Genomic DNA, 27,806 nt, shown 5'->3' with positions numbered 1-27,806 from the left:
GATAGTGAGTGTGTGTGAGGGGGAGGGTAGTGAGTATGTGTGAGGCAGATTGTAGTGAGTGTATGTGGGGAGGAGGATAGTGAGTGTGTGTGAGGAGGTGGGTAGTGAGCCTGTGTAGGAGGAGGGTAGTGAATATGTGCAAGAGGAAGAATAGTGAGTGTGTGAGGGGGAGGGTAGTGAGTTTGTGTGAGAAGGAGTGTGTAGTAAGTGGAGGGCACAGAGGTTGGACAAATTAATGCTGCCTGAATTCAAAACTCTGGTGACAGTTTCTCATAAATCCCTCAACTTAGCATCACTGAGCTGGACCTGCAACACATTGGTGTGAGGAATGGAACAGAGATTGGGTTTTGACTTTCCTGATCTCTGCATATGTCAAATTGGATTCCCAATTCCTCCACTGCTGTGGTCCCTTTCTTGTTCATCCTCCTGTCAGTCCTTTACTCAGCCTCGGATTTTCATTTCGGAAGCTGTTTTTGCCAGTGAGCAGGAACCAAGGTGAGTTATTGCAGTCTACTCTTCATCGCATCCCATTCCCAATCACTTGGAGTCAGTTCCTCTCCCACTCCTGGCAGTAGCGAGGAACAAGAATCCTAGCCTGCCTTTGTGTCCCTCTCCAGAGCAGGAGCTAGGATTCGAGTCTGATTGTAATGCATCCTCCAGCATTAATTCAACAGATTGAGTGGCCCATAATATGGCTGTGTGAGAATCACTAAGCTTTATGCTCTCATGGTAATTATCTCATAGAACATAGAACATTAAAGCACAGTGCAGGCCCTTCGGCCCTAGATGTTGTGCTGACCTGACATACCGATCTCAAGCCCATCTAACCTACGCTATTCCATGTACGTCCATACGCTTATCCGATGACGACTTAAATGTACTTAAAGTTAGTGAATCTACTACCGTTGCAGGAAAACCGTTCCATTCCCTTACCACTCTCTGAGTAAAGAAACTACTTCTGACATCTGTCCTATATCTTTCACCCATCAATTTAAAGCTATGCCCCCTTGTGCTCGCCGTCACCATCCTAGGAAAAAGGCTCTCCCTATCCACCCTATCTAACCCTCTGATTATTTTATATGTTTCAATTAAGTCACCTCTCAACCTTCTTCTCTCTAAGGAAAACAGCCTCAAGTCCCTCAGCCTTTCCTCGTAAGACCTTCCCTCCATACCAGGCAACATCCTAATAAATCTCCTCTGCACCCTTTCCAAAGCTTCCACATCCTTCTTATAATGTGGTGACCAGAACTGTACGCAATGCTCCAAGTGCGGCCGCACCAGAGTTTTGTACAGCTTCACCATAACCTCTTGGTTCCGGAACTCGATCCCTCTATTAATAAAAGCTAAAACACTGTATGTCTTCTTAACAGCCGTGTCAACCTGGGTGGCAACTTTCAAGGATCTGTGTACATGGACACCAAGATCTCTCTGCTCATCTACACTACTAAGAATCTTACCATTAGCCCTGTACTTTGCCTTCTGGTTACTCCTACCAAAGTACATCACCTCACACTTGTCTGCATTAAATTCCATTTGCCACCTCTCAGCCCAGCTCTGCAGCTTATCTACGTCTCTCTGCAACCTACAGCATCCTTCATCACTATCCACAACTCCACCAACCTTAGTGTCATCTGCAAATTTACTAACCCATCCTTCTACGCCCTCATCCAGGTCATTTATAAAAATGACAAACAGTAGTGGACCCAACACCGACCCTTGCAGTACACCACTAGTAACTGGTCTCCAGGATGAACATTTCCCATCAACTACCACCCTCTGTCTTCTTTCAGCAAGCCAATTTCTGATCCAAACTGCTATATCTCCCATAATTCCATTCCTCCGCATTTTGTACAATAGCCTATTGTGGGGAACCTTATCGAACGCCTTGCTGAAATCCATATACACCACATCAACCGGTTTACTCTCATCTACCTGTTTGGTCACCTTCTCAAAGAACTTAATAAGGTTTGTGAGGCACGACCTTCCGTTCACAAAACCGTGCTGACTATCCCTAATCAAGTTATTCTCTTTGTAAAATACTGCTTTATGGTTCTGCTAATCTATTTTTAAAATTTTAAGTGAGTACATTTATTAAAAAATATGATAAGCAATCATCTAAATGTTCCCATTCCCAAACATTCAGACTTTCCATATTGTTCCTCAAATCTTGATGTCTGGAACCTGGAAATGAAACTAAAAGGCACCTGGTTCAGACCAAAAAATGCACCAAGACAGGGCATGGTGGAATTTCAGGTTGACCTGCAAAAGGACATAAGTATAGAAACATTGGAGGACCAAACAAATAGGGCATAGGAAACTGGGTTATTGCAAGGTGGAAACATGGCATTAAGAGTAGGAGGAGGCCATTCAGCCTCTTGAGCGTCTTGCATGATGCAATTGGATTAAAACTGATAACTCGATTTACCCACGGGGACAAGACCCAGCTTATATCTGGTCATAGTGATCTCACATTTGAAATTTCCCATTACCTCCAAGACTTGAAAGATTTTTGAGGGAGACATTTCCAGATTTCCACTATCCTCTCTCTGAAGAAGTACCTATGCAAGATTAAACTTAACCAACTCTTCATCTGGACTCCCAGCAAGGGCAATTAGTTTCTCTTGATCTCTCATATTCAACTCTCTAATCTTCTTAAACACTTTAATCTTCAAAAGTCAGGGGAATACAAACCTAGTCTATGTAATTCATTGTTTTAACTTAACTTTGTGGAATTTTTAGTCTTCTATGTAACTACTACAGCATCATTGGCATACTCAGAGCGAATCTCCTGACAAAAGTCAATTTGACTGCTTTTGGCATTGACAACTAACCAGAGCAAAAAGGATTCTGAGCTGAATAGACAAAGCAAGTCCTGGTTTCGGACTCTCTGTGCAAGGTTGGTGGTGAGGCCTGTACACTCCATCGGTTGGTGATAGTTGGAGATGGGGACAGCATTCACACTTCTGGTTGTTATCCAGTGGGCCTTCCTGTAAAATGCCTACAGAGTAGTGCTATGCCTGACCATGAGACTCCAGGAGATAGATTGGGCACGGTGAGTTGTTATTGAGGTGATATTCCACTTTGTAAGGGGTAGATAACAAACTGGAGTTCCTTCCAAAGTTATACTTCCTCCTGAGCAGGAAAACAGAGATGAAAGCAAGCTGGCGGGAAAAGTGATTTCTTGTCATCAGTAACAACAATTGCATTTATAGACCATCTTTGACCTGTAATTACATCACAAGACACCCTATCAGACAGTGCTGCTAATATCTTTCTTCAAGAGCCAGGCGGTGGCTGATGGAACATTCCCAAATCCCATTTTGCAAAACCACAATATCTGGCATTGGCATGATAAACAGACAGCTGGGAAATCCTGGAAGCAAATCTCATGCAGAGGAGAGAGTGTGGTAGGATCATATGCATTGCATGTGGAGTCTGAGTCCTGAAAAGCATACATTGAGAAATCAGGCTGGTCTCATCCTGTCAGCACACAAGGTTCTACACCAGCAGTACAAATCCAGCTTCCAGATGAGCTGTTAAACCAAGCCTCTATCTGTCTTCTCTCAGTGAGTGAGGATGATCAGACAGACACCATTTTAAAAAGGAACAGAGGGATATTCCCTTGGTGTCCTGAGGCAGGGTCTATTCCTTAATAAACATTATCAAGAAAACAAATTGTCTATCCATTTTCATATTGCTGTTTGTGTGAATTTACTGTGCAGACGTTAGCTGCTGTGTTTCCAATATTGCAACGCCTCAAAAGTAAAGCTGTCTTTAAAGTACGTTGGGACAGCTTGAGGTCTCAAGGTGCTATACAAAATGCAACTCATCTCTCTAAGTCATTATTTTTAAAAAAGGAGGAAAATGACCCATGGACCCTTTAATCCCCTGGCTACAGTAGCACTTCTTTTTAACATACGGGATATGTCAGGTAGATGCATCAACAATATAAAGCTGGAAGGACAGGTAGTATTGAGGAGGCAGGGAGACTGCAGAAGGATTCAGACAGGTTAGGAGAGGTGGCAGAGAAGGAATACGATATGGGAAAGTGTGAGGTCATATGCTTTGGTAGGAGTAATAGTGGCATAGACTATTTTCTAAGTGGGAAGAAAGTTCAGAAATCTGAAGTGCAAAGGGACTTGGAAGTTTTAGTCCAGAATTCTTTTAAAGTAACCTTGCAGGTTGAATCGGTGGTTCGGAAGGTTAATACAATGTTGGCATTTATTTCGAGAGGACTAAAGCACAGAAATAGGGACGCACTTCTAGGCTTTATAAGGCTCTGGTCAGACCACATTTAGAATAATGTGAGCAATTTTAGGCCCCATATCTCAGGAAGGATGTGCTGGCCCTGGAGCAGGTCCAGAGGTGATTCACAAGAATGATCTCAGGAATTAAGGACTGAAAACGTAAGGGACATTTGAGGACTCTGGTTCTGTACTCATTGGAGTTTAGAAGGATAAGGCTGGTATCGAATTGAAACTTACAGAATTCTAGCTAAGCTAAGAAGTGAATGGAATAGAAGTCACACCAATAACTGCAATTTGAGTGTGAAGTAGTAAGGAGTATGGTGTTAGTTCGAAAAAGTGCTACATTAGACTTAAAAAGCTGACTTTGTTTCTCTCCCCACAGAGATGTTGCTTAATGTCTCTTAGTGGAGAACATTTTCTGTCCCTACCCTGTCTAGCCTGTATATGACCCAAACCTACAGCAATATGGTTAAAGCTGAATTACAATTTGGAATGGCGCAGTAAATTATTCTCAACTACTGGAGCTATACATTAACCATTGCACCTTCCCTCGGAAACTGGGCAACAAGTGACCAGCGATTCTCACAACAAAGAACAAAGGTGTGCAAAGTACCACAATTATTTTTTTATAAAAAAAGGTGGAATTTTCAACAGGTCATGTTTATTACACTGAGACAAAAGAAACACTTTGAAAGCAATAATTTATTGCAAAGTTTCAAGAAAAGATTCCCTCACCGGTATTTAGATATCACTTTTTTGTTTGCCTACCAAAAGGGAGGGAAAGAATATGTTGATTGCAAGCTGACAATCTGTGGTAACCGGTGACTATTAACCTTTTGAGTACCTGGGAATGGATGGAGCCTATGTTTGTCAAAGTAATCTACTGTATGTGTCTCACTGTCAGGGAATTAACCAGTTCAATAATTTGCTTTTTGCTAGGAAAGCAGCCATGTCTTGCCTTGTGTTTCCCATTAGGAGGTACATTCAGCATTCAAAGAGTTAAGGAAGACTACCTCAGCCCTTTGGCTTGTCATGTCAAACCACTCTGCCCCCTCAGCAAATAGCACAAACCTGCTGTGTACCCACTCACAGGATGAGGGCACCTAAAAGGCACTGTGCCAGCTCGACATGCTTGATCACTTAGAGTAAGATAAAAATAAATATCATCAACAATAATGGAATGCCAAGAAATAAATACAGACAGATACCATCAAAAAAAGCTCAGGTCGAGGGACGCAGAAACAGGAGGGATCAATAAAATAACTGATTAGTTCAGCCCTTTCTGCTGTTGATGTATCCTGGAATCATAGAATCACCATAGTGTGGAAGCAGGCCATTCAGGTCATCGACTCCACAGTGATGCTCCAAAGAGCATCCCACTCAAACCCTGCCCCTTACCCTATCCAAATGACCTTGTATTTCCCATGGCTAATTCACCTAGCCCGCACATCCCTTCACACTATGGGTGATTTAGCATAACCAATCTGCTTAGCTTACACCTGTTTGGACTGTGGGAGAAAACCTGAGCAAACCAAGGCAGATGCAGGGAGAATGTGCAAGTTCTATACAGATAGTCACCTGAGTACTGAACTGGAATTGAACCCAGGTTCCCTGGTGCTGTGAGACAGCAGTTGTAACCATGGAGCCACCACACTACCCCAATCCTTCTGGGCATCACTTTCTGACTGATGGACATGTTAGCACATTCAGAGGCTTATCTGATGTCAAAACTCGCACTTCATATTGCAATATACAACTCCAGTACCACAGGAAGCCTTATCTGAAACCCTAATTTGTGCTAAATGATCTAGTTTTATCTGTCAGAAGAAAAGAGGTGGGGGACCAGTGGTGATACTGAATACATTGGAACATAGAAACGTAGAACAAAGGAACAGATGTTGGCCGTTCAGCCCTTCAAGCCTGCTCCACGGCTCAGTTCGATTTGGCTGATCATCCAACTCAGTCTCCCCACATCCTTTTGATCCCTTTAGCCCTAAGAATTATAACTTTCTCCTTCTTGAAAACATTCTATGTTTTGGCCTCAACGGCTTTCTGTGGCAGAGAATTGCACAGACTCACCTTTGCCTTGGTGAAGAAATTTCTCTTCATTTCAGTCCTAAGTGGCCTACCCAATAGCCCTAGAATATAAGTACATTTATAAAAAACATACAGTAATGCGCAGATGGATGCTATTTGACGCATTGTCTGTTCACCAGCTTGAAAGAAGAGCACTCCAGTTTGTCCCATTTCCCACTTTTCTCCCCCCTTCAGACCTGTAATGCTTCCAAGTATGGATCGAATTCCCTTATGAAGACTCCCACTGAACTGCCCTTCAGCTATTGGTAACAGTTTGAGAAAAGCAGGCAGAGCTTCCCATCATTCAATGAGAATGGGAATAAATGCTCCCATCTTCCCTCCTTCACCCCTACCTTCACTTTCTAACATGATCAAAGATACCTGTGTCACTGTGTCAGTCAGCAGCTCCCACAAGAAAACAAAATGAACTGGGGAGCATACAATTATTGCCTTTGGGGGATGAGCTGGTAACCTGCAATTTCAACCCCACATTCCAGGATTAACTGGGAGTTTCAAGGAATTTTTTAAAATTCATTCACGGGACAATGGCATCACTGGCTAGGTTGGCACTTATTGCCCATCCCAGAGGCTGGTTAACAGCCAACCACATTGCTGTGGATCTGGAGTCACATGTAGTCCAGACCAGATAAGGATGGCAGTTACCTTCCTTTAAGGACATTGGTTTCTGACAGTTGGCAATGGTTTCATGGTCATTAGACACTTAATTCCAGATTTTTGAAAGTTAATCTGTGGGACTCTGCCTGAAGCTAAGATTCCTGAGGGAATTGTGATGGTATATCCCGGGGAAACAAAGAATGGTTAGAAAAACCGTGTAAAACTTGGAAGTGAACATTCAGTGAATGTCCTTTTTGAAGTTTATAAAAAGATTCAGACCAGTGTATGTCACAAACACACTGTACTGGTTTCTCCTTCTGGGTAGCAGACTTCTCTTCAAACGTTTGCCTTTGTTTATTAGTTTATAAGATATTACAGATAGTGGTGGGGGATGACGGGGATGTGTGGGGAGGGGATGGGAGCAGGTTGGAGAAAGTGACTGTGTGACTGATGGGTGGAGTTTAGAGGTGAGTGGTGAAACCTTCAGGAATATATCCTGCCTGAGTAGGAGATGGGGCTTGAACAGTGACACAGCACAGTGGCCTAGGACAGGTATTTTCCTATGCCGATACTCCATGTCGAGTTTTCTGGATGAAGGCTGTCTTTCTTCAAAATCCAAGATGCATCTGAGACTTATCAGAAGCCTTGCTCTCTGTTACAGTCAGCTGGTTTATTGCAGCATCAGGTGGTGTTCCTACTGGTTCTCATAGTTGAATCATATCAAGACCTGGTTTGAGGCCTTGTATAAAAAGAAAGCTTTGTACAAGTTGTACCATCCTAATCCAATTTTCTCAGGTTGATAACGTCTGTGTTCCATTATCTGCTCTCCTTCCAGCACCCTCAGGATTTACGCTCCGTCTATACTTAACATTAAGCAGAAGGATTGTGAGCACCATAGAGACTGCAACACTGACAAAATGCTGGAAATGTACTGACAGGTAACGAGATACAAACATATAAACAAGGAGTGAAAATAGGTTACTTGGTCCTTGGAGCCTGCTCCACCATTCAGTGAGATTGTGGCTGATCTGATTTTAACCTCAACTCTACATGTCAGCATATCCTCGTAATCTTTCATTCCCTTGGTCATTAAGAATCTATTACCCTCCACCTTTAAAATATTTAAAGATTCTGCATGCACTGCCTTTTGAAGAAGGGAATTCTACACTCAGAATCTTCTGAGAAAAAACACCTTTCTCTATTTTAAAATGGGCACGCCCTTGTTTTTAAACGATGATCCCTCGTTGTAGAGTCTCCCACAAGAGAAAGCATCTTTTCTACATCTAACTGGTCAAGTCCCCTCAGGATCTTCTATGTTTCAATCAAGTCAATGTTGACGCTTCTAAACTCCATGTTTAACTCTACAGTTTTAACTCTAAATATGTCATCTTTATTCTCCAAAATAACTGCTTTTCGTTTCCCTTTATATTGCACTGCGCTTTCTAAAGATGTTTGAAAAGCCAACTCTGACACATGACCTCCCCACGATTTGGCAAATTCTCTGGTCCAGCGAAGGCCTAGTAACAAGGCTGCAGGATTAGGAACCAACTGTACTCAGAAATAAACATAGGCCTTGGAACGTTCAAAACAACTTGTGCCAATGTGTCCTACTGTGATGAAATGCTGTTTGCAGCACAAAGGTTCACAGGAATTTGGGCCTAAATGGCTAACATCTATTTTATATCACACTGAAATTCCCAGGTTCTGAATGAGGACCAAAGACATACTTCTTAAGTTTCTGAAGTCAGTTTGCTGTAAGTTGACTTATGTCTTTATTTCTCCCCATCTGAAATCCAAACTGTATTCTCAGGAATCCGAAAACATTTGGATGGCATCAGAATGAGAGATGTTCAAAATTGGAAGGTTTCCTTAACAAAGGTTTTTAAATGTTTGCCTAAAATGCATGAAGGGATGTTTGGTAGCTGCAAATTTTAAATTTTCACCCAGAGAGGAATTATGTTCAAGTTTCATTGGGGCCCGATTGTTTACACTGATTTCCTCCTACATCACATGCAAATTCTACTAATAATATTGTCTGAGATCTCTTGACGTAAATTGCTGACAGCAGGATTGGAATAAATTTTGACACTGCGTGCTGGTTGGCACCAGCTGAGGGTCTGTTTTACCCCAAATGACTCTGCTCACACCCAGGCAGCTTTTGCTCTGAAGTATTCATGAATGATTCTAAAGCACAACAGTACCACCTGCTGTTGAGAGGAGAAACATTTCTGCACCTACACAGGAATTGTTTTTGCTTTGGATCACTGATTAAAATCATTGATTAATTATTATCTGTCAGCTGGGTATATTTCTGAGACAAATTTGTAACACAGCAGGGACTAATATCAAAGTAAATTGCAGGGTCAGATTTGGCACACCAGTTTTAATTGTGAGCACTAGCACACAAAGGGCATACAGGGCTCACTAACTTCAATAGAGAGGGAAGTCAGGAAGAAAGATGTATTAACAAGTGACTAATCCAGTATCATCTGTTTGATAATGTCACCTAAAGTTTAAATGAGGGTATAGAAGTACAAATATCACATTTTAAGCCGAAAGATGCAGAACACAGGATGAAGGTTTATTGGCTGGATGGTTGGTTTACGATGTAGAGTGATGCCAATAGTGTGGGCTCAATTTTCATACCAACAGAGGTTACCATGAAGCTGCCACCTTCTCAAGCTCACTCCCTTACCCAAGGCATGATGACCCTGAGGTGAAACCACCACCAGCCATCTGTCTATAAAGAGAGAGTGGGGCTAAGGAGAATTTACAAAGAACATGAGAAACAGGAGCTAGAAGAGGTGATTACAGTCCCTCAAGCCATTCAGGAAGATCATACCTGATTCACCCTCTAATTCTCAGTGCAAGACCATTTATGAGATCCATTTATCCTTTTTACTCAATTTCAAATTCATCAAATGAGGCCGATTTCCTGATTTCTTATCCACTGATCAGCTTCCTTGCCCCTTCAACCACTTCATTCTGCCCCCAGAAAGTGCCCAGAGGAAGGATCTATACAAGTTACTGCCTGATCCAGTCATTTTAAATGGACAGTATCTGCCCGTATTCAAACATAACACATTTAACCAATTGCACAAAACATTCTCAGTCCCTTTATCGATGTAGAGAATCAATGGAGGTAAAATACAAGGCTATTATTTGGGCTGAAATGATTAACTGTTCATGGTGTCAAGTAGGTTTGGGTGGAGGCGTAATGTCTGCAGACTAAGAGTGTAGTGCGAGCTGAAGACACAGAGGTGGGGTTGGAAGCAGGGCTGGGGAGTGGGGGTCTAGTTGGGACAGGATCGGGAGGAGGTGGGTTGTGAGGCTTTGTCATGGAGTTCCTGTGTGGTGACACCTGAAGTGTGCAGAAGGCCTCAGGCCTTGCTGAGCCTGTCCGTGACTGGTTAAGGATCCCACTCGTCATCATGGTGCTGGGCAGCAATGACAATGACCACTGTCAGAATGGCACAGAGGACCATAGAGGCAATGCCCACAGCGAGACTGATGAAGGAGAAATTCCGGGCTTCGCGGGAGGCAATCTCCGCCGACACCATGTCCCCCCGTGCGATGGCAGCCCGTACCTGTTCACGGAGAGAGGTGTGGATGTTAGCCATTACTGAAATACGCTGCAAAATTAAACAAAAGTACCTCTGGTCATGATTGGAGCCAGATGAATACACTCACTTGGTTTGCCAATTCCGGTTAGAAATATTCCTGGACAATTCACTACAGGCTTTCAGTCAAGTCATAGGGGTCTCCAGCACAGAAGAAGGCCCTTCAGCCCACCCAGTGTATGCAGGTCAAAAATAAAAACCTATCTATTCCAATCCTATTTTCCTGCACTTGGATTTGGCATTGCAAGTGCCTACCTGACTACGTTTCATAATGTTATGAGGCATTCTTCCTCTCTCACCCTTACAGACAGTAAGTTCCAGAATCCCACCAGCTTCTGGATGAAAATAATCTTCCTGATGTCCTCTCGAAACTTCCTGCCCCTTACCTTAAATCTATGCACTTGGTCATTGATCCCTCCACCAAGAAGTAATGCCACTTCCTGTCTACCCTCATAATGTTAGGCATCTCAAAGTTTCCCCCTCTCAGTCTCTTTTTCTGACTCCCACTGGCTCTTCTCTCTGGTCTTGTCTTCCCAATTGGAAAGGAAGCAAACATTTTTTCTAATGGCGTAACTGGATCATTTGTGACCAATGCGGAGTCTGATATTTTTGTAACTAAGAGGGAAAACATTCAAAGATATTGAAGATCAAGACCCCACAATTCCGTTTTAATATCCCCACAGTGATTTTTCTCCCTCGGATTCTTTCAGTGACTTGGAAATTAGCCCGCAATTCTTGGAGAGTCCAGATCAATCCTGGAGGCCAATTAACATCCTGGCACTCACTCGTGTCAGGAGCATTTCTCCCAAATTTATTTGCCTCCTGGTTTGGGCTGACCAATTCCACACACCCAAATTTCTCAATGGGCTTTCCCAGAGCATGTCAGGATAAGTGAAGTGAAATGTACCAACCTGCGTAGGGTCAGGGAACTGGTGGGTTCCAAAACTCGGGGTTGTCAAGCCAAAGTGGACATGAATGCATCCAAGATGGAATTCAGCAGAAATATCTTCATTAGTGAACGGTAAAAATTCGCTACCACACAGAATAGTTGAGGTGAATAACATGGATGCAATTAAGGCGAAGCTCAGTAAACAAATAAAGGACAAGGAAAGAGAAGGCTGAAATGCAATACTGTGGGATGCTTATGGACAGCACAGGTGTGTGGGCCAAATGGCCTGGTTTTGCTGCTAGTTCTATTTTTATGTGAAAAATAGCCAATATTTCTCAGCCTATGCCACTCGCTCATCTCTTATGGGCCTTTATTAATCTTCATTTTTTACTTGGGTTGTGGTAACTGTCTGGGAAATTTAATACTTTCCTCTCTTTCCAGCCAATGAAAGGACAAAGTAGACTTGACCGCAAACTTTCCATTTGGGATCGACTTTGGATTTGGATGAGGTAGATTTGAGGGCAAGTTGCCAATTTGAGATTGATTTTTGTAATTGAAATCAGGGAAGTTAATGAAACTGGAAAACAAACTCTATTAGGGAGCTAAGGTTTGATAAAATAGCAGCCTTGCAATAAGCCTAAACTGATAGAAATCGATGAGTTAAGCCTCAATTAAAATATTAAATCCAGTCCTGCTTACTGTGGCTCAAAATCGAAAGATTTGGGTATGTGGAATTGCTCAGTCCAAACCGGCAGTAGTTGCAAAAGAGGAGACAAAATGATGAGAACGTGGAAGGATTGGATTGTGAGGTCTGTGGGCAGGCTCATACTGGGAAAGAAATGGTTGCTAGGTGACTCGACTGCTGTTTTTAGGAGATTGGTTGACGATAAACCATGGTAAGCTCTGTCACCTTCTCTGTAGCAATTGAACCAGAGGACATGACCTGTGCTTGAAGGAGATAAAATCAAATCAAATCCGCAGAAAGAATATTTGAGAAAGAGTCTGAGTGATCACTCTGTGGAATAGATCCTTTGGGAGATGATGGAAGCTGTCAAGCTTTGATTAGTTCATTCTCAAATTAAATAGGAGCTTTTCAAGAAATAACATTTGGCATTGCCGTAATATATCTATTTGAAGCTATAAATATTGTTTATATGAAAGGAGACAGGCACAAATGTGGCTGTTAATTTTGAATATAAAAGTGCATTTTTATAACTGCGATTTCAATGGCTGTTAAAATAACTCCAGTGAGGGCAGCATCCCATCATCAAGTCACCCTTTATTTACACATGGAAAGTCCTTGACACTGACCCAGCTCCCTCAGAGCCAGCTGTCAGGGTGAACAGGGTATCTGACACTCCTGTTTATTATCTGTTGGCCAAGTGTCCCGAATTTGACCAGATTAAAAACCCCAATCAGGGAACTCATATTCTATGAGGTCCACTTGGCCGACCTCATTACAATCACTATAGCTGTGATTATGCTGGTTCCAGCTCTACTGCAAGCCTTGGCCCAGCTTTGGTTATATCTGTGAATGTCTGTCCAGAGATCAGTTTGCCTTTCCAGCTACGTAACCCATGCCCATTGCTCAGACAGTGGGATTAAGCAAAGCCTCTCGAACATGGAGCTACCCATCTGATTCTGGAGCTTTGAGTTAGATAATGACCTAGCAGATCTGCTTGGATCATTCCAGTCCCTCCAGTAGTTTAGACTTTTCTGTCACAGTTTGATACAACCGAGTAGCTTGTCTGGCCATTTCAGAGGGAAGAGTCACATTGCTACGGGTCTGGAGTCACATGCAGACCAGACCAAGTTAAGACAGCAAATATTCTCCTCACCCATTTCATGAACCAGATGGCCTTTCACTACAATCCAGTAGTTTCACAGTCGCCATTAAAAACTTGTTTTAGGGTCTAGTTTTTTTTATTACATTTGCATTCCAACAGCTGCCAAAATGTGATATGTACCTGTGTACTGAGAACATTAGCCTGTGCCTCTGGGTTACAAGTATAGTAACATTAATACCAGAGCATTGCACCTCTATCAAGTTTTGCAGTGGTATTTTCAAGATGGTTATAATGCCTCGGCAAGGGGGAAACAGCTTGTTGTAAAGGCAAAGGACATCTGAGGCAACATTTACCACAAACCTGACAAACAGCCTGAAGCATTGATTCATCCAGGGGTTATACTGCATGGATGTCTATTTGATGTTCCCATGAAATGAGATGCCGATGGTGAGATTCCTTATTGGACACTTTAGTGGGGAACCTGGCTCCTCACATTGGGACAATAAAGGCTAAAACCTTCAATCTAAAAAGCAGACCCGATTCTGGGATGCGTGTTACATTTACAGATCACCAGCTGATCGTTACACATGGTCAGACAGAAGTCAGAATGAGCTCACCTGTACAGCTTTGAATATGGCAAAAATCCCAGTTGGCCAGAAACAGCATACTGTAGTCAACACTGCGATGGGTAAGTAATCGTGAGGGGGTCGTGGAGGGTTCACAACGGTGACGTTTGCTGGCATCTGCTGGCCACCTGACACGACTCCGTTGTTTCCTGGGAGATACAACCCCACATTCTGAGGAGAGGAGAAGCACGTTATCTAATTGTTCACATCACGCAGTCTGCTCCCGCAGGTAGAGGAGGAGTAAAGGCAGCCCTGAAATTCTTGGCCTCTCTCCCAATGAGGAAGCAATGATCTGGGTCAGGCCACAGAGACTGGAGATTGTCCAGGCCCCAATACTGAAAGATTACAGCCATTGGTCCCCTCCAGCACTGGCCCTACCAGAGCTATCAAGGTGATGATATCCACTTTGCCTGGACAATTGCATATAAACGACACTACGGCAATATTTCTGGTTTCCCATGTTTGGAAAATTCACAATCTGTGGCCGCGCATTCCTAGATTTCCCTTTCCCCCAACTTACACAAACCACCTCCACCCAAAGCCCAACTTTACCTCTCTTTAATCCCAACGGCCCTGCAGTGAAGCCATATCCCCACAATGAACAAACAGGGAAGATGTGAGCTAAGTACTGTTGCTCTCTCCTGGTCTTCCCCCTCTGCCTTGTTAATCTCTCCTTTGAATATATCACCACAATATTCTACTGGAGCTTATAAAATCTAAATGGTAAGCACATCCAATTTCAGTGATATTTCCTAACATTCCATCAGGTTCTTTGAACTGTTATTCCACATTGTCTATTTCCCCTGCTCCCATGTGCTAAATTAAACACATATTTGGGATATATATTTGCTTAACCTGTGAAAATGCCAGTGTGAAGTAGCATCCACCTGTGCCATCAATGATTAGTGTACAGGCTGGTAAATTATCTATAATATAAGATAGCATTCAACTTGCTAATGACTTCTTAATGGTCACTAGTTAGGGGTGTAATCATGAATGGAAATTCAGACATGCAAGTCTCCCAGTTTATCATGAGTGAAAGGATGAACAACTCTTCAGCAGTTATATCCGCTGCTCTCAGTTTAAAGTGAAGAAGAAAGATGTCGGAGGGAGAAATGGAGGGATGAAGAAATAGATGAAGACATGGATGATGTAAGGGATGGATGGAAGAAGGAAAGAAGGATGTGAAGATGGAATCGATGGAAGCATGGAGGAAGAAATGGAGATAGTAATGGAGGAATAAAGGAATGGACAAACAGAGGGAAGAAGGAAGGAATGGATGGAAGAAGGGATTGTTGAAAGAAGGAAGGAATGGATGAAGAAAGAAAGATTTTCGTTGCATCTTTCACAACCTCGGGATTTCAGGAGCAGATGATCTGTTTTTAAAAAGATCATGATGGTTGAAGGATAATTATTGGCCAGGTCATCATAGCTAGTTTGCTCCTGCTCTTCTTAATATAGTGGCCATGCTATTTTTTCTGTTCACAGGAAAGGACATTCCATGCAAAACAGAGGTTAGGCAAATCTGTTCAATTAATCCTCACCTGTCAATCCAGCAAGGAGGGGAAAGGGAGGAGGTGGTCGCTGCAGGGGAGGTGCACGGGAGAGATCACCATGTCGCAAACTGATGAAAGAAGCCTGTCTGATATTCCTCTCCTTAAGCTTTTACTGTGCTGAATGCTGCAGCCAGCCTTACTGAGGTCAACATGGATCACGGGATGTAAGCTGGTGCACACTGGTCTCAATGATTTGCTATAATGCTGGGTTACTGGAAAAAATAAAGAAATACCCCCCAACTTGCAACTGATGGAATTCCAAGGGACTAGAAGTTTCCAATCCTCTGAATCTGCACCATAAATGCACAATTTGACAGGAGAAATTGTATGCATCGCGGTGACACTGAAAGTTCATGCAACACAATGATTAATATCCACTTGGTGCTAGATTAAACCTTTATTAGGAGCAATCTCACCTTTGAGTTAAACTCAAACCTAGCTCTGTGCATTGCAAATCAGTCTCTGATTGCTTTCACTGTTGGCACTGTTTTCCAACTGTAAGATATGAAGTCCATTCTAACCATATTGGTCCTACACAGGCAATATGTGGCGTCATTGCCACACACCAATGCCCTATCCCCAGGCCATTCCTCTTCGTTTCTGTGATAAGCTTTGTGCGAGCATCTTACTCACATTTGTCATTGGATAAACCGGTACGTAGGCAGCACAGGGCTGGTACTGCATGGGGTAGCCTTGGTGACCGTACCCTGCTGACCCCATCGGTCCTGCTGGATGGTTCGCGGGTATGGGGTATCCTTGCGATGTGCCATTAAACTGTGTCTCCTGGATGAAGCCTTCTGTGCCCAGTGTCATTATGGAAGTGTGCATTGGCATGGAATAGGCTGGCGATGTGCTGTTTGTTGGGGCCTCCTGCACTGGGTAAGGCGGAGGTGACATGGGAGTTTGGTGTCCTCCATCCTGTAAGGCTTTAGGAGAGAACAAGATTAGAGTTGAAGAGCCTGGCTCTGGTGAAACTCTGCTGCTCAATGACATCGTCCTTGCTCCAACTCCCTATTATCATTGGACAATGACACAGCAAAAACAATTGCTCTTCTTGTTCACAAGTGTTTCCTTTCCTCCCTTTGTCATGCCCCTGATTAGCTGGACTAGTGCTCCTTTCTCACCTTAACCATCTTGTGTGTTTGTTTAAACCTGCAGTGTTATTATCAGCCAGTAACAGATGTTGCTAAATGGGAGGTATTCCCTACTCTGACTACATGAGCAGCCAGTCTCACAGGGGTATAAAGACATTCAAGAACAAGGGACGATATCAAGGAGGAGTCATATTTTAAAACAAAAAGCTATAATCTCATGGAGTCCCAAACTGTTTCACAGCCAATTAACAGCTTGTGTAATAAAGTGGCTCTCCTAACATTGGAAACAGCCAAGGTGCACACAGCAAAAGGGACACTCGTCCATCCACTCACAAACAACATGTGACTCCTCATCCAGGAGACACAGTTGTTACAGTTCATAACCATCTTCCAGTTGTATTCTATGCCCTTACTAATAAAACCCAGGATACTGAATGTCCTCATGAACTCTTTCTCTAAACCTTACTGTCAATGACTTCTGCACAGATCACCCTCAGATCATCCCAACTTCTGTTCCCACTTTGGAATTGTACCCTTATGTCTCTCGGTGTTCTTCTGATCAGAATGAATCACTTCATATTTTTCTGCACTGAATTTTATCCACCAATTGTCTGCCTATTTCACCAGCCTGTCAATGTCCTTCAAGGATGTCCTCTTCACAGTTAATGTTACCAAGCTATGTGGGGTCAGGAGAAATTTCAGAGCTTTACAACAATCAAGTGCATCTGAGTGCCATCATATTTCCACCGCAGCAGCTAAACTGCATTCCAACAGACATTAATATGAAATACGTGGTCCTGGGTGGGATGCTCCGAGGGTCGGTGTGAACTTGTTGGTCCAAAGGACCAGTTGTTTCCACACTGTAGGGATTCTATGACTCGATGATACTATGAAATTGATCAATGCTTCTATTGATGCTGACTGAGGAATAAGTGCTGATGAGGACACCAGGAAGGGCTCCAATATTCCTCTCTAAGTACAGGTTGTGGGAATTTAACAAGAGCACACAGGGTTTAAAAGCATCTAAAAGCAGCACCTTAAGCAACCCAGCTGTCCCTCACTAGCGCACTAAGAACATCAAACCTGAAATCTCCTTCATTGGGGACTGAACCAACAACCTCAAGCATGGGAGTTCCAGCTAGCAGCTGCAAATCCGAGATGTAGGAAAGGTCAACAGTGTTTTACCCTGGTAAAGCATTTCCCTGGCACAACAAATTAGTTCATCTATGATATTTGGTCTTCTCATTAGCTGGTGAAAGCTCTTCCTAAGTAAAGCTTTGTTCCTGTCTCCAAAATAGATGGCTGGAGCTGAGAGAGAAAGGAAATAACGTATGCTTGTGCCATAATTCTCCTTCACTACCAAAAGTCCCAAAGGATTTGTATCCTGTAAAATACCATCTGAAGGACACTCATTGCTACTACATGGGGAAAGATGGCAACCAATTGTGTGCAGCAATTACACATGGTAATATATTAAATGCTCAGTAGCCATGATAATTCCTGAGTTCAACATAAGACAAACCTTTAAAGAGACAGTAATGACATTTACTTTGTTAAAATCCATCCTCAGAATGGAGCATGACTGGCAAATTTACTGCCCCTCCCCAGTTACCCAGATAATATGAAGCTGGGCTGCCCTGAATCAAATGCAGTCCATATGATGGAGGTCTTTTGTATTCTTTGTCACAGCTTAATACAACAAGTAGGAGTTAGATACAAACGAGGCCAGGTAAAGACTGCAGATTTCTTCCCTGATAAATGACAAACCAATAACCTTCATGGGCTCTTTTGTTTGACCAGTTTTTTTAAAAGATTGTGTTCAAATTGTTGCAATGTCTATAGTACAGAGTTAGTTCTGGTGAGGGTCTTGGAATTATCATTAACTTCTGGCCGACAGTGCCATGTACTGAACCAGGCCAATACTTGAGAGGGGGAGCGTGGAAAATGGCTACTTATCCGAGGATGAGGTCTTAGATAGACCTTACGTGATATGATGGAGAGAAAAAGAAAATTAAATGGAATTGGAATACTGAAAAAGCAACTAAATAAGACTGGATAATAAAATGTGAGGCTGGATGAACACAGCAGGCCCAGCAGCATCTCAGGAGCACAAAAGCTGATGTTTTGGGCCTGGACCCTTCATCAGAGAGGGGGATGATGAAGGTTCATGAAGGGTCCAGGCTGAAACGTCAACTTTTGTGCTCCTGAGATGCTGCTGGGCCTGCTGTGTTCATCCAGCTTCACATTTTATTATCTTGGATTCTCCAGCATCTGCAGTTCCCATTATCACTAAATAAGACTGGAAACAGGAATTGAAGAGAGATAGAGATAATCAGAAATGCCACTCTTGATTCTAACTCAAACTTGTAACTTGGGAATAGGGTGAGTTCAGGTCTTTGTTTTTTTTACTCTGTACACACTGCCTGGTTTTATCCACTGAGCCTACAATGCAAGCACAAGAAAGATGTGTGATGGAAAGGTACTTCTTTCCTTCCAAGCCAGTTAGGTTCAAATCGAGGCCAGCTCTGCATATTTTTCTTTAATTGGGCAGCAACACTGTCTGCTAACTTGTGCCTTTATTCCTATGACACTAATGTCCTTTTCAGGCTGGTAGTGCAGAAACTAAAGTCAAATAACATTGCTGAGCCCAGGGGACTATGATTTTGTAGGATGCATCGGCTAAAATCTAAGGGTTAGAAATATATTCTGATTGAGGTCAGTTGAAAAGCCGCGAGGCTTAAAATACCACAAACGTCCTGAAAACCAATTCTGCACGCTTGGAGCTGCACTGTCCTGTATTCACACAATGCTTTGACTGCTATTATTTTAAATATTATCTCGCTAGGCAAGTTCCATAAAACCACATGACTTCATTCAGGCAAGGAAACTGATCTCCTGAATACCCCCCAGTTGGCTTAGATTGGATGTTACAAGCCATGATGAAACAGTTTCTCTTCCTCACGCTGTCCTACTTAGCACTGAAACTGATCCAGGACTGTTGAAGTGAAAGAAAACTGTTGAAAGGAAACGTAAGATTACAATCTGTGCATTGAGAACTGTTGTTTCAGAGCCAGGAAGTAACAACACCAACAACAACTTGCATTTTACACAAGGCTATGAACTTAATGTCCAAAGGAGTTACACTGTGGCAACGATCAAAATTTGACACAAAGCTAATTAAAGAGAACTTTTATTCATTCACAGGATGTAGGCCTCACTGGCTGGCCCATCACTTGAGAAGGTGATAGTGAGCTGCTTTCTTGAAGCGCTACAGTCCATTTGATGTAGGTAGACCCATTTAGGGAGTCATTGCCAGGATAAGTAAGTAAAAACCTGGTCAACAAAGTAGGTTTTAACAAGGTCTTGAAAGAACACAGAAAGATTAGATTGGCAGAGAGGTTTAGGGAGAGAATCTTGATGTACAGGCCTCAGGCAGCAGACTGAACCACACCTAATGGTGGTTGTTGTGGAAAATCAGGAATGAGCGAGAGTCTAGAATTGGAGGAGAATGCTACCTTTGGCTGAGGGGAGGGATTCAGGGTTTTGAGGACCTTACAAGGAGAGGAGGGCCAGGGCTCGGGAGGAATTTGAACTTAAGAATTGCAATTTTAAAATGAAGGCAGTGATTAGCTCATCAGTGAATCATTGCCTTTATTCCTATGACACTAACGTCCTTTGGGTTGGGTGAATCTCTTAAGATATGAACATGACACTTGACACTGCCCTGACTCCAAACTAGTATCATTGGCCAGCTGACATGTTTACTATTGTGGTTTCCCCAGCTTTCTATGCCCCATTGGAAAGCAAATAGACTGTTGATACCTATCTGGCAAATGTTTTCCTGTCAGTCAAATGGTTTTTATTCTTTTTATCCTCAAACTGTAATACTTTTTGCAACTAAATAAGTAAAACAATCAAAGAAAATGAAGGAAAACACATCTATTTTTAATGATCCTGTGGTTCATTTCTCTGGTTTGCACACAAGGAGTGTCCAAGAGATGAATGTTACTGGACTCCTGATACCCAACACATGCATCCTAGCTTAAGGGAAAGTCACCACAACCCTACTGGACCATAGTGCTGCTCTCTCGGAGAGAGACAACTGGTGGTAGTTTAACCTGAGGGTCAGCATACATCAGATAAGGTGAGAGTTTGAGAGAGTCCATCAGGGTAATCTCTGTTGGTGATAGGAACTGAACCCATACTGCTGGCATCACTCACCAGTCATCCATCCAACTGAGCTAACTAACTAAAGTATAGAAGGCACATATATATGCGTACACACTATTTAGGAAATACTAATCATGTATAGTCACATAACAGTCCTCAGCTCGACTTGTCAGGAAATAGTCAAACAGCATAACCAATATGCAAAAGCTTACAATTGACTGGTCAGATTGCCAGAGAAACCTCCCCGCTGTCCCATTGTCGGAGGAATGGTGGCCCAGGCATCCATATACTCTAGCAGCAACAGGGTATTGGATGACACCCACAGACACCTCATGCAGTCACATTAGAAATGGGCATGCAACAGGCGTGGCTGGAATGGGATGGCAAGTACCAGCTCTGCTAAGCTGTGGTTACACACTTACCTACACAGTGCTGACAAAAGCCCCACTGTGACTGATGGCACCCCTAGAGGACCTCCAGGCCTCATCAACAGCAGTAGCTCATCAAGAGTCAGCCAGGGGTCAAGGAGGGAGGTTAAACCTCACTGAATCTTCAGGCCAAGATAACAAAGTGTGGGGCTGGATGAACACAGCAGGCCAAGCAGCATCTTAGGAGCACAAAAGTTGACTTTCTGATGAAGGGTCTCGGCCCAAAACGCCAGCTTTTGTGCTCCTGAGATGCTGCTTGGCCTGCTGTGTTTATCCAGCTCCACACTTTGTTATCTTGAATTCTCCAGCATCTGCAGTTCCCTCTATCTCCAACCTTCAGATCAATGTAGCTTGCCTCTCAAGACCACTTAACAACAGTTAGACAGATGTTATATCACAGAATTATATCATTGCTTGAGGTGATAGTTCAGACCATCATGTCTGCACTGGCTCTCTGACTGAGCAGTATGACTCAAAGCCAATCTCTTGCTTTATCCCTATTACTCTTGATGTTGTTTCTAATTTAAAAATAATTTCATGCTGTTGTGAATGCCTCAGTTGAACCAGCCTCCACCATATTTCCAGGTTGTGCATTGCATTCCCTAACTTTCTCACATCACACTTGCTTCTTTTGCAAAGTTACCTTATAACTTAGCCCACTTATTCCCAATCCTTGAATGACAGGGAACTGTTTCTCCCAGTCTGCTTTGTCCAGATCCCTTATGATTTTGAAAACTTTTATTAAATCTTTGCCTCTTTTAGCCTTCTCCTTCCCAAGTTTAACAGTTCCAGCTTCTTCAATGTATCTTCGGAACTGAAATTTCTCAACCTTGGAGACATTCTTGGAAAGCTTTTCTGTACTCTCTCCAATGAATTCACATCCTTCCTGAAGGATGGTGCCCAGGTCTACACACAATACTCCAGGTTTAATGAGTGCCTTATACATTTTCCTATCAGTTTGTTCAGCAATATTACTACCCAGCTCTGGAGCAGGTGGGACTTGAAACTAGGCCTCCTGGCTATGATGTGAAGATATTACTAATGTGCCAGAAAAGCCCTCTAACTTATGTCTTATTCAGATTCAGCATAAAATTCTTGCATCAAGAGTCACAGAGTCAGAGAGCTTGAGTCATGGATTCATACAGCATTGATACAGGCCCTTTAACCCACCATGTCTATACTGGCCAACAAACTTCACCAAATCCATTTACTTGCGCTTAGTCCATAGCCTACAATGGCCTGGCATTTTAAATGCTCATTCAGATGCTTCCTAAATGTTACAAGAGTACCTGCCTCCACCACCCTCTCAGGCAGTGCATTTCTTATTTTGAATGCCCCCAGATGAAGATCTCCTCTAAACCACTGACTTCACATCTTAAAATTATGTCTAGTACTTTTAGATACATCTGTCACAGGGAAAATGATCTCACAGTCTACTTATCTATGCCTCACAAAATGTTGTATAGCTCAATCAGATCCCCCTCAGCATTCTGAACTCTAGGGAAAACAAACACAGCCCATTTTGTCTCTCCTCATAAATGAGAGTTTTCATTCCAAACAAAATCCTGGTGAATGTCCTCTGCATACTCTACAGTGCAATCACATCCTTCCAATAGTGTGGTGAGACCAGAACAGCACATAGTATTCTATCTGCAGCCTAAACAGTGTTTTATAAAGCTATAACAAGACTTCCTTCCTCCTATATTCTGTGCCTTGGCTAATGAAGGCGAGCGTCCTATATGTCTTCTTCACCAGCATATCCACCTGTCCTGACACCTTCACGGATCTATGGACTTGTGCACCAAGGTGCCTTTATTCCTCAATTCTCCCCAGGGACCTACCGTTCATTATGTAAATCCTTCCCTTATTGGACCTCTCCCAACTCATTACCTCATGCTTATCATGATTAGTTTCTATCTGTCATTGCTCCACCCAAATTGCCAGCTGAACAATATCTGACTGTAGTCTGAGACCATCCTCCTTACTATCAACAACACCACTAATTTAAGTATTATTTGTAAACTTACTAATTATACCTTCTACCTTTACATCCAAGTTGTTAATGTACATAACGAACAGTACCAATCCGTGTGATACACAGCTGGTCACAAGCTTCCAATTACAACAACAACCATGCACTATCACTGTTTGATCCATACTTGCAGGGAATTTTGGAACCACTTTGCTGACTTGCTTTAGATGCCATGCGATCTTACCTTTTGGACCAACCTTCCATGTACTCTGTGCCTTGATTAATGAGTTCTAATATACTGTATGCTTTATTAATTGCATGCTCCACCTGCCCTGCTACCTCTAGTGATTAATGCACTCAGGTCTCTGCTTTTGCACAGCCTCTGGGATGCATGTTTTATGTTGTATTTCTGGATATTTCTTCCAAAGTGTATTATCTCACATTTCTCTGCATGGAGCTTCATCTGCCAATTCTCTGCCCACTCCACAAACTTGTCAATGCTCCTTTATAGTTTACTTTGTCTTCCTCACAGTTGTAACACTTTCAATTAAACTTCAAAATTATCCCTGCACGACAAGATTTAGATAATTAATATACATCAGGAAAATGGATCCCAAAACTGGCCCTGCTGGACCTTCACTACAAATCTATGTCCAGAAAATTTTCCATTATCCACAACACTGTTTCCTAGCCTTAAGCGAATTTTGTGTCCATGTTGCTGCTGTCCCATTCATTCCATGAGTTATAATATTCCTCACAAGTTTATGATGTGACAGGGTATTGAATTTTCTTTTTGGAAGTTCAACTATCCAACTATAGAAGCCATCACAGTTCCTGAAATTGACTTCAAGTTTTCAACTCCTTCACTTTACAAATAGAATTGCCAAGCAAGTCAGGCATGCAGCAATGGTTTGGACTAACCTCATTTTTGATTTCAGGCATAACTTCTGTCCTTATTCACCTCAAATCTTTGCATCAGTGTTTTAGTGAATGCTTTTTAATATCAATACCTTTCTGTCACAGTTGGACATTAAACTAACTTTTTGTCTTGTATAAGCCATAACGCTGTGCTGTTGCTTATTTCTGAATTGAAGCTCTTGAGCTTGAAACACACCTAAGATCACCTTCTCAAAGGAAATTAAGAAGGCAAATGGAATAATATCCTTCATTGCTAGAGGGATAGAGTTTAAAAACAGGGAGGCTATGCTGCAGCTGTATCGGCTGCTTGTGAGGCCACACCTGGAGTACTGCATTGCAATTTTGGTCCCTTACTTGAGAAAGGATGTGCTGGCCCTGGAGGGGGAGCAAAGGAGGCTCAGTAGGTTGATTCTGGAGTTGACAGGGTGGCTTATGAGCAGAGATTGAATAGACTGACACTGTACTCAATCGAATTTAGGAGAATGAGAGAGAATCTTATAGAAACATTTAAAATTATGAAGGGAATAGATAAGATAGAAGCAGAGAGGTTGTTTCCACTGGGAGGTGAAACTAGAACAAGGAGGCATAGAACTAGGGCTAGGAGGCATAGCCTCAAAATGGGGGAAGCAGATTTTGGACTGAGTTGAGGAGGGACTTCTTCACCCAAAGGGTTGTGAATCTGTGGAATTCCCTGCCCAGTGAAGCAGTTGAGGCTACCTCATTGAATGTTTTTAAGGCAAAGATAGATAGATTTTTGAACAGTAAAGGAATTAAGGGTTATGGTGAGTGGGTGGGTAAGTGGAGCTGAGTCCATGAAAAGATCAGTCATGGCTGAGCAGGCTTGATGGGCCAGATGGCTTACTCCTGCTCCTGTTCCTTACGTTCTTAAATAGGATGACTAACAAATGCTATCAGTGACATTCATTTTCCATGCAAGAATTATAATAAAGGACAGCAAACAAGAAACATACAGTCAGACAGTGATGTCCAAAAATGTAAAGGAGAAAGGTGTTACATATTGACTTGCAAATTCAAGTGGAGAGACAAATGAAGCAGGATGGCTCGACATGTTTGTACAAATATACTTCGGAGTTAAACAGAAATGCACCCACATGGGCATTTTTGAATGCATAGTGAGATGGTTAAATGTATTATTAGCCGAAAGGGAATCTGCAAGCTAAAAAATTATTATTACAAAGCATGGTCTTTATTTTCACACAGAAAGTTTTCAAAAAGATTAATAGGAAAAAAGTGTAAAATGCTGGAAATATTCAAGAGGTCTTGGTGTCTCGTGAGGAGAAAGAAAGAGTTAATATTTCTGATCAATGGCCCCCATCGTCAGAAGAATACAGGAAAAGACCAGAGAAAATAGCCAAACCAGGAATGGAAACAAGATAAAACAGGGAATAAAATTATTGAAGTCAAGGTCGGGTCCAGAAGTTCGCAGAATGCCGTATTGGGAGATGAAGTGCTGTTCCTTCAAGGAACACTGCAGCAGGGTGGGACAGAAAGATCAGAGATGGAGCAAGGTGGAATATTAAAACTATATGTGACAGGGAGCTCAGGATCATTTTTTAGACTGAATAGAGGTGTTTAAAAGCTAGCCTGGGTATAACATCCAGTTCTGGGGACCGCACGTTCGAAAAGAGACTATTGAAGATACACGGGAGTGGTTGAGAGAATGAAGAATTTCTTTTATGAAGATAAATGCGAGAAGCTAAGAGCGATTTTGTTGGAAATGAGCTGGTTGGGAGAGGATCTGAACGAGGTATTCAAAATTATGAAGGCTTTGGACAGAGCAAATAGAGAGAAACTGTTCCCATTCGTAAAAGGATTTAAAGGGATTTGGAGACTAAAGTAGCATGAATGCGCTGCCTAACGATGGAGGCAGATCCAACTGAAACAATCAAAAAGGATTTTGACTATTATCAAAAACGGTGCAACATTCAGGTAGAAGGTGAGAGAATGATACTTAGGGAACTGAATGGCATGGTGGCTCAGTTGTTAACACTGTCGCTTCAAAGCGCTAGGAACCGCGGTTCGATTCCAACTTCAGGCGACTCTCTGTGTGAAGTTTACACATCTTCCCCGTGTCTGCGCGGGTTTCCTCCGGGTGCAGCACTTTCCTCCCACAGTCCAAAGATGTCCAAGGTTAGATGGATTGGCAACGCTAAATTGCCCCGTGCTGTAAAGGCTAGGTGGATTTGCCATGAAAAATGGAAAGTTACAGGGTCGGCGGTGGGCCTGGGTGGGATATTCTTCAGAGGGTCGGTGTAGACTCGATGGGCCGAATGGTCTGCTTCCGCATTGTAGGGATTCTATGAAACCCTCCCAATGTCGAGGACATATTATGATCAGCAAATTCAGTCCGGTAAATTAAACTAAAGCACAGCAGCTCATTTGTATCTGGTTGAGGGATGAATCTTAGTCAGTAAAGCAGGAAAACACGCTACTCTTTCTGCATGGGGCTTATCATCTTACCCTTTGCACACTTTCTCTCAAGGCACTGACATGGCGATTTCGCTTATTGCAAGCCCACGCTAATAAAGTACCTCGAATATACCACATTCTGGCTCCGAGTTCAAAGCACAACAAACAGAGCCAGCTTGATTGCTTATCCACGCTGGCTTGGGGTATGGCTGCACCAGGTACTCCTTCACCAGCAACCATGCTCAACTTTGTGATGGCAAAAACAAAAAAAAAATGATCCAGCCCCTCGAAGTTTAGTACGCCAACCCTCTTTCCACCAAAATTCTACACTCCAAATCTTGCATGTTAATTTTCGGCACTCCACACCTCATCATATTCCAGACCCAACTTCCTCGTTTTTCCCATTACTGACATCATTCCCACATCGAACATCCTAATTTTTCCACTCTACGTCTCAACATATTTCAACCCTTACTCCCCAACACTCCCCCTCCACACTTCCAAATATTCCTGCTGTGCACCTCAAAATATTCCAAATCTAACCTCCTACATTCCACTCTGCATTTCCTTCCGGCTGTCTTCCACAATATGGCAAAACGCACCGGCACATTGAGCGGATCACCGCGGGACGTCTTGATGTTGTCACTTTAAATTTGACACATGTTGAAAAGGCCTGACAATAATTGGAAAGCCGCACTGGAAGAGGATGTTACTTCAACGTGACATACTTTTCCTTGGAGAGGCTTTCAGGCCAGGATGAACCACTTCAGATTAAGTGGGTGTGAAGTCAGTCTGTCTGCCTCTTGGCCCTGACTGCTGGTGTGATTTTAATTACACCACCCTTCCAGAGGGAGCTACAGTCATTTGAATCCGACGGGCGTGAGCAAAATATGATTGCAAGCTGCACAAGTCAAGCAGAAAGGAAACTCGTGCTAAATAATAATTACTGGCGAAAATTAACCTGGCACCTTTGGAAGTGAACAACTCCGCACAACTCGGACCTATTAAAATGTTGGTTCCTATCCTTTCTTTAATTCGGTTTTTTTCTTCAAAAATCCTTTCATGGGATGTACGCATCACCTGCTAGGACAGTATTTGAATTGTCTTTGAGAAAGAGGTGATAAGCTAGTTTCTGTTAATGGGTGAGTCCAGGATTATGATCTAGTGACATTGAAGGAATAATGACAAAGTTCCAAGTCAAGCTGGTGTGTGCCTTGGTTAATTCCAAAGAATCCGCCGCCCTTGACCTTTTAGATGATCATGGTTTTGGGTTTGGAAGGTGCTGTTGAAGGAGTTCTGGTGAGTCATTGCAGTACACGAACCGGATAATACGCACTGGCACTACTGTGTGTGGCTGGTGAATATTTTAAGTAGTTAA

The 27,806-nt window shown here is 42.7% G+C and overlaps 1 protein-coding gene across 1 annotated transcript in view; it reads right to left on the bottom strand.

Moving 5' to 3' along the window:
- Positions 1-2,946: 2,946 nt before the first annotated feature.
- The window catches only part of LOC125446453 (proline-rich transmembrane protein 1), a 79,623-nt gene continuing 54,763 nt past the window's right edge, over positions 2,947-27,806 (bottom strand). Inside the window, exons 2-4 of the mRNA XM_048520050.2 lie at positions 16,050-16,342; positions 13,852-14,031; positions 2,947-10,525 (exon numbers count right to left, since the gene is read on the bottom strand). Coding sequence (XP_048376007.1) covers positions 10,349-10,525; positions 13,852-14,031; positions 16,050-16,342 — 650 coding nt within the window. The 3' untranslated portion in view covers positions 2,947-10,348. The remainder of the gene's footprint in view (positions 10,526-13,851; positions 14,032-16,049; positions 16,343-27,806) is intronic.

The sequence above is a fragment of the Stegostoma tigrinum genome, chromosome 34, assembly GCF_030684315.1.
Source record: "Stegostoma tigrinum isolate sSteTig4 chromosome 34, sSteTig4.hap1, whole genome shotgun sequence".
In the NCBI taxonomy this organism is placed as follows: domain Eukaryota; kingdom Metazoa; phylum Chordata; class Chondrichthyes; order Orectolobiformes; family Stegostomatidae; genus Stegostoma; species Stegostoma tigrinum.
This window is presented reverse-complemented; position numbering and strand designations above follow the sequence as displayed.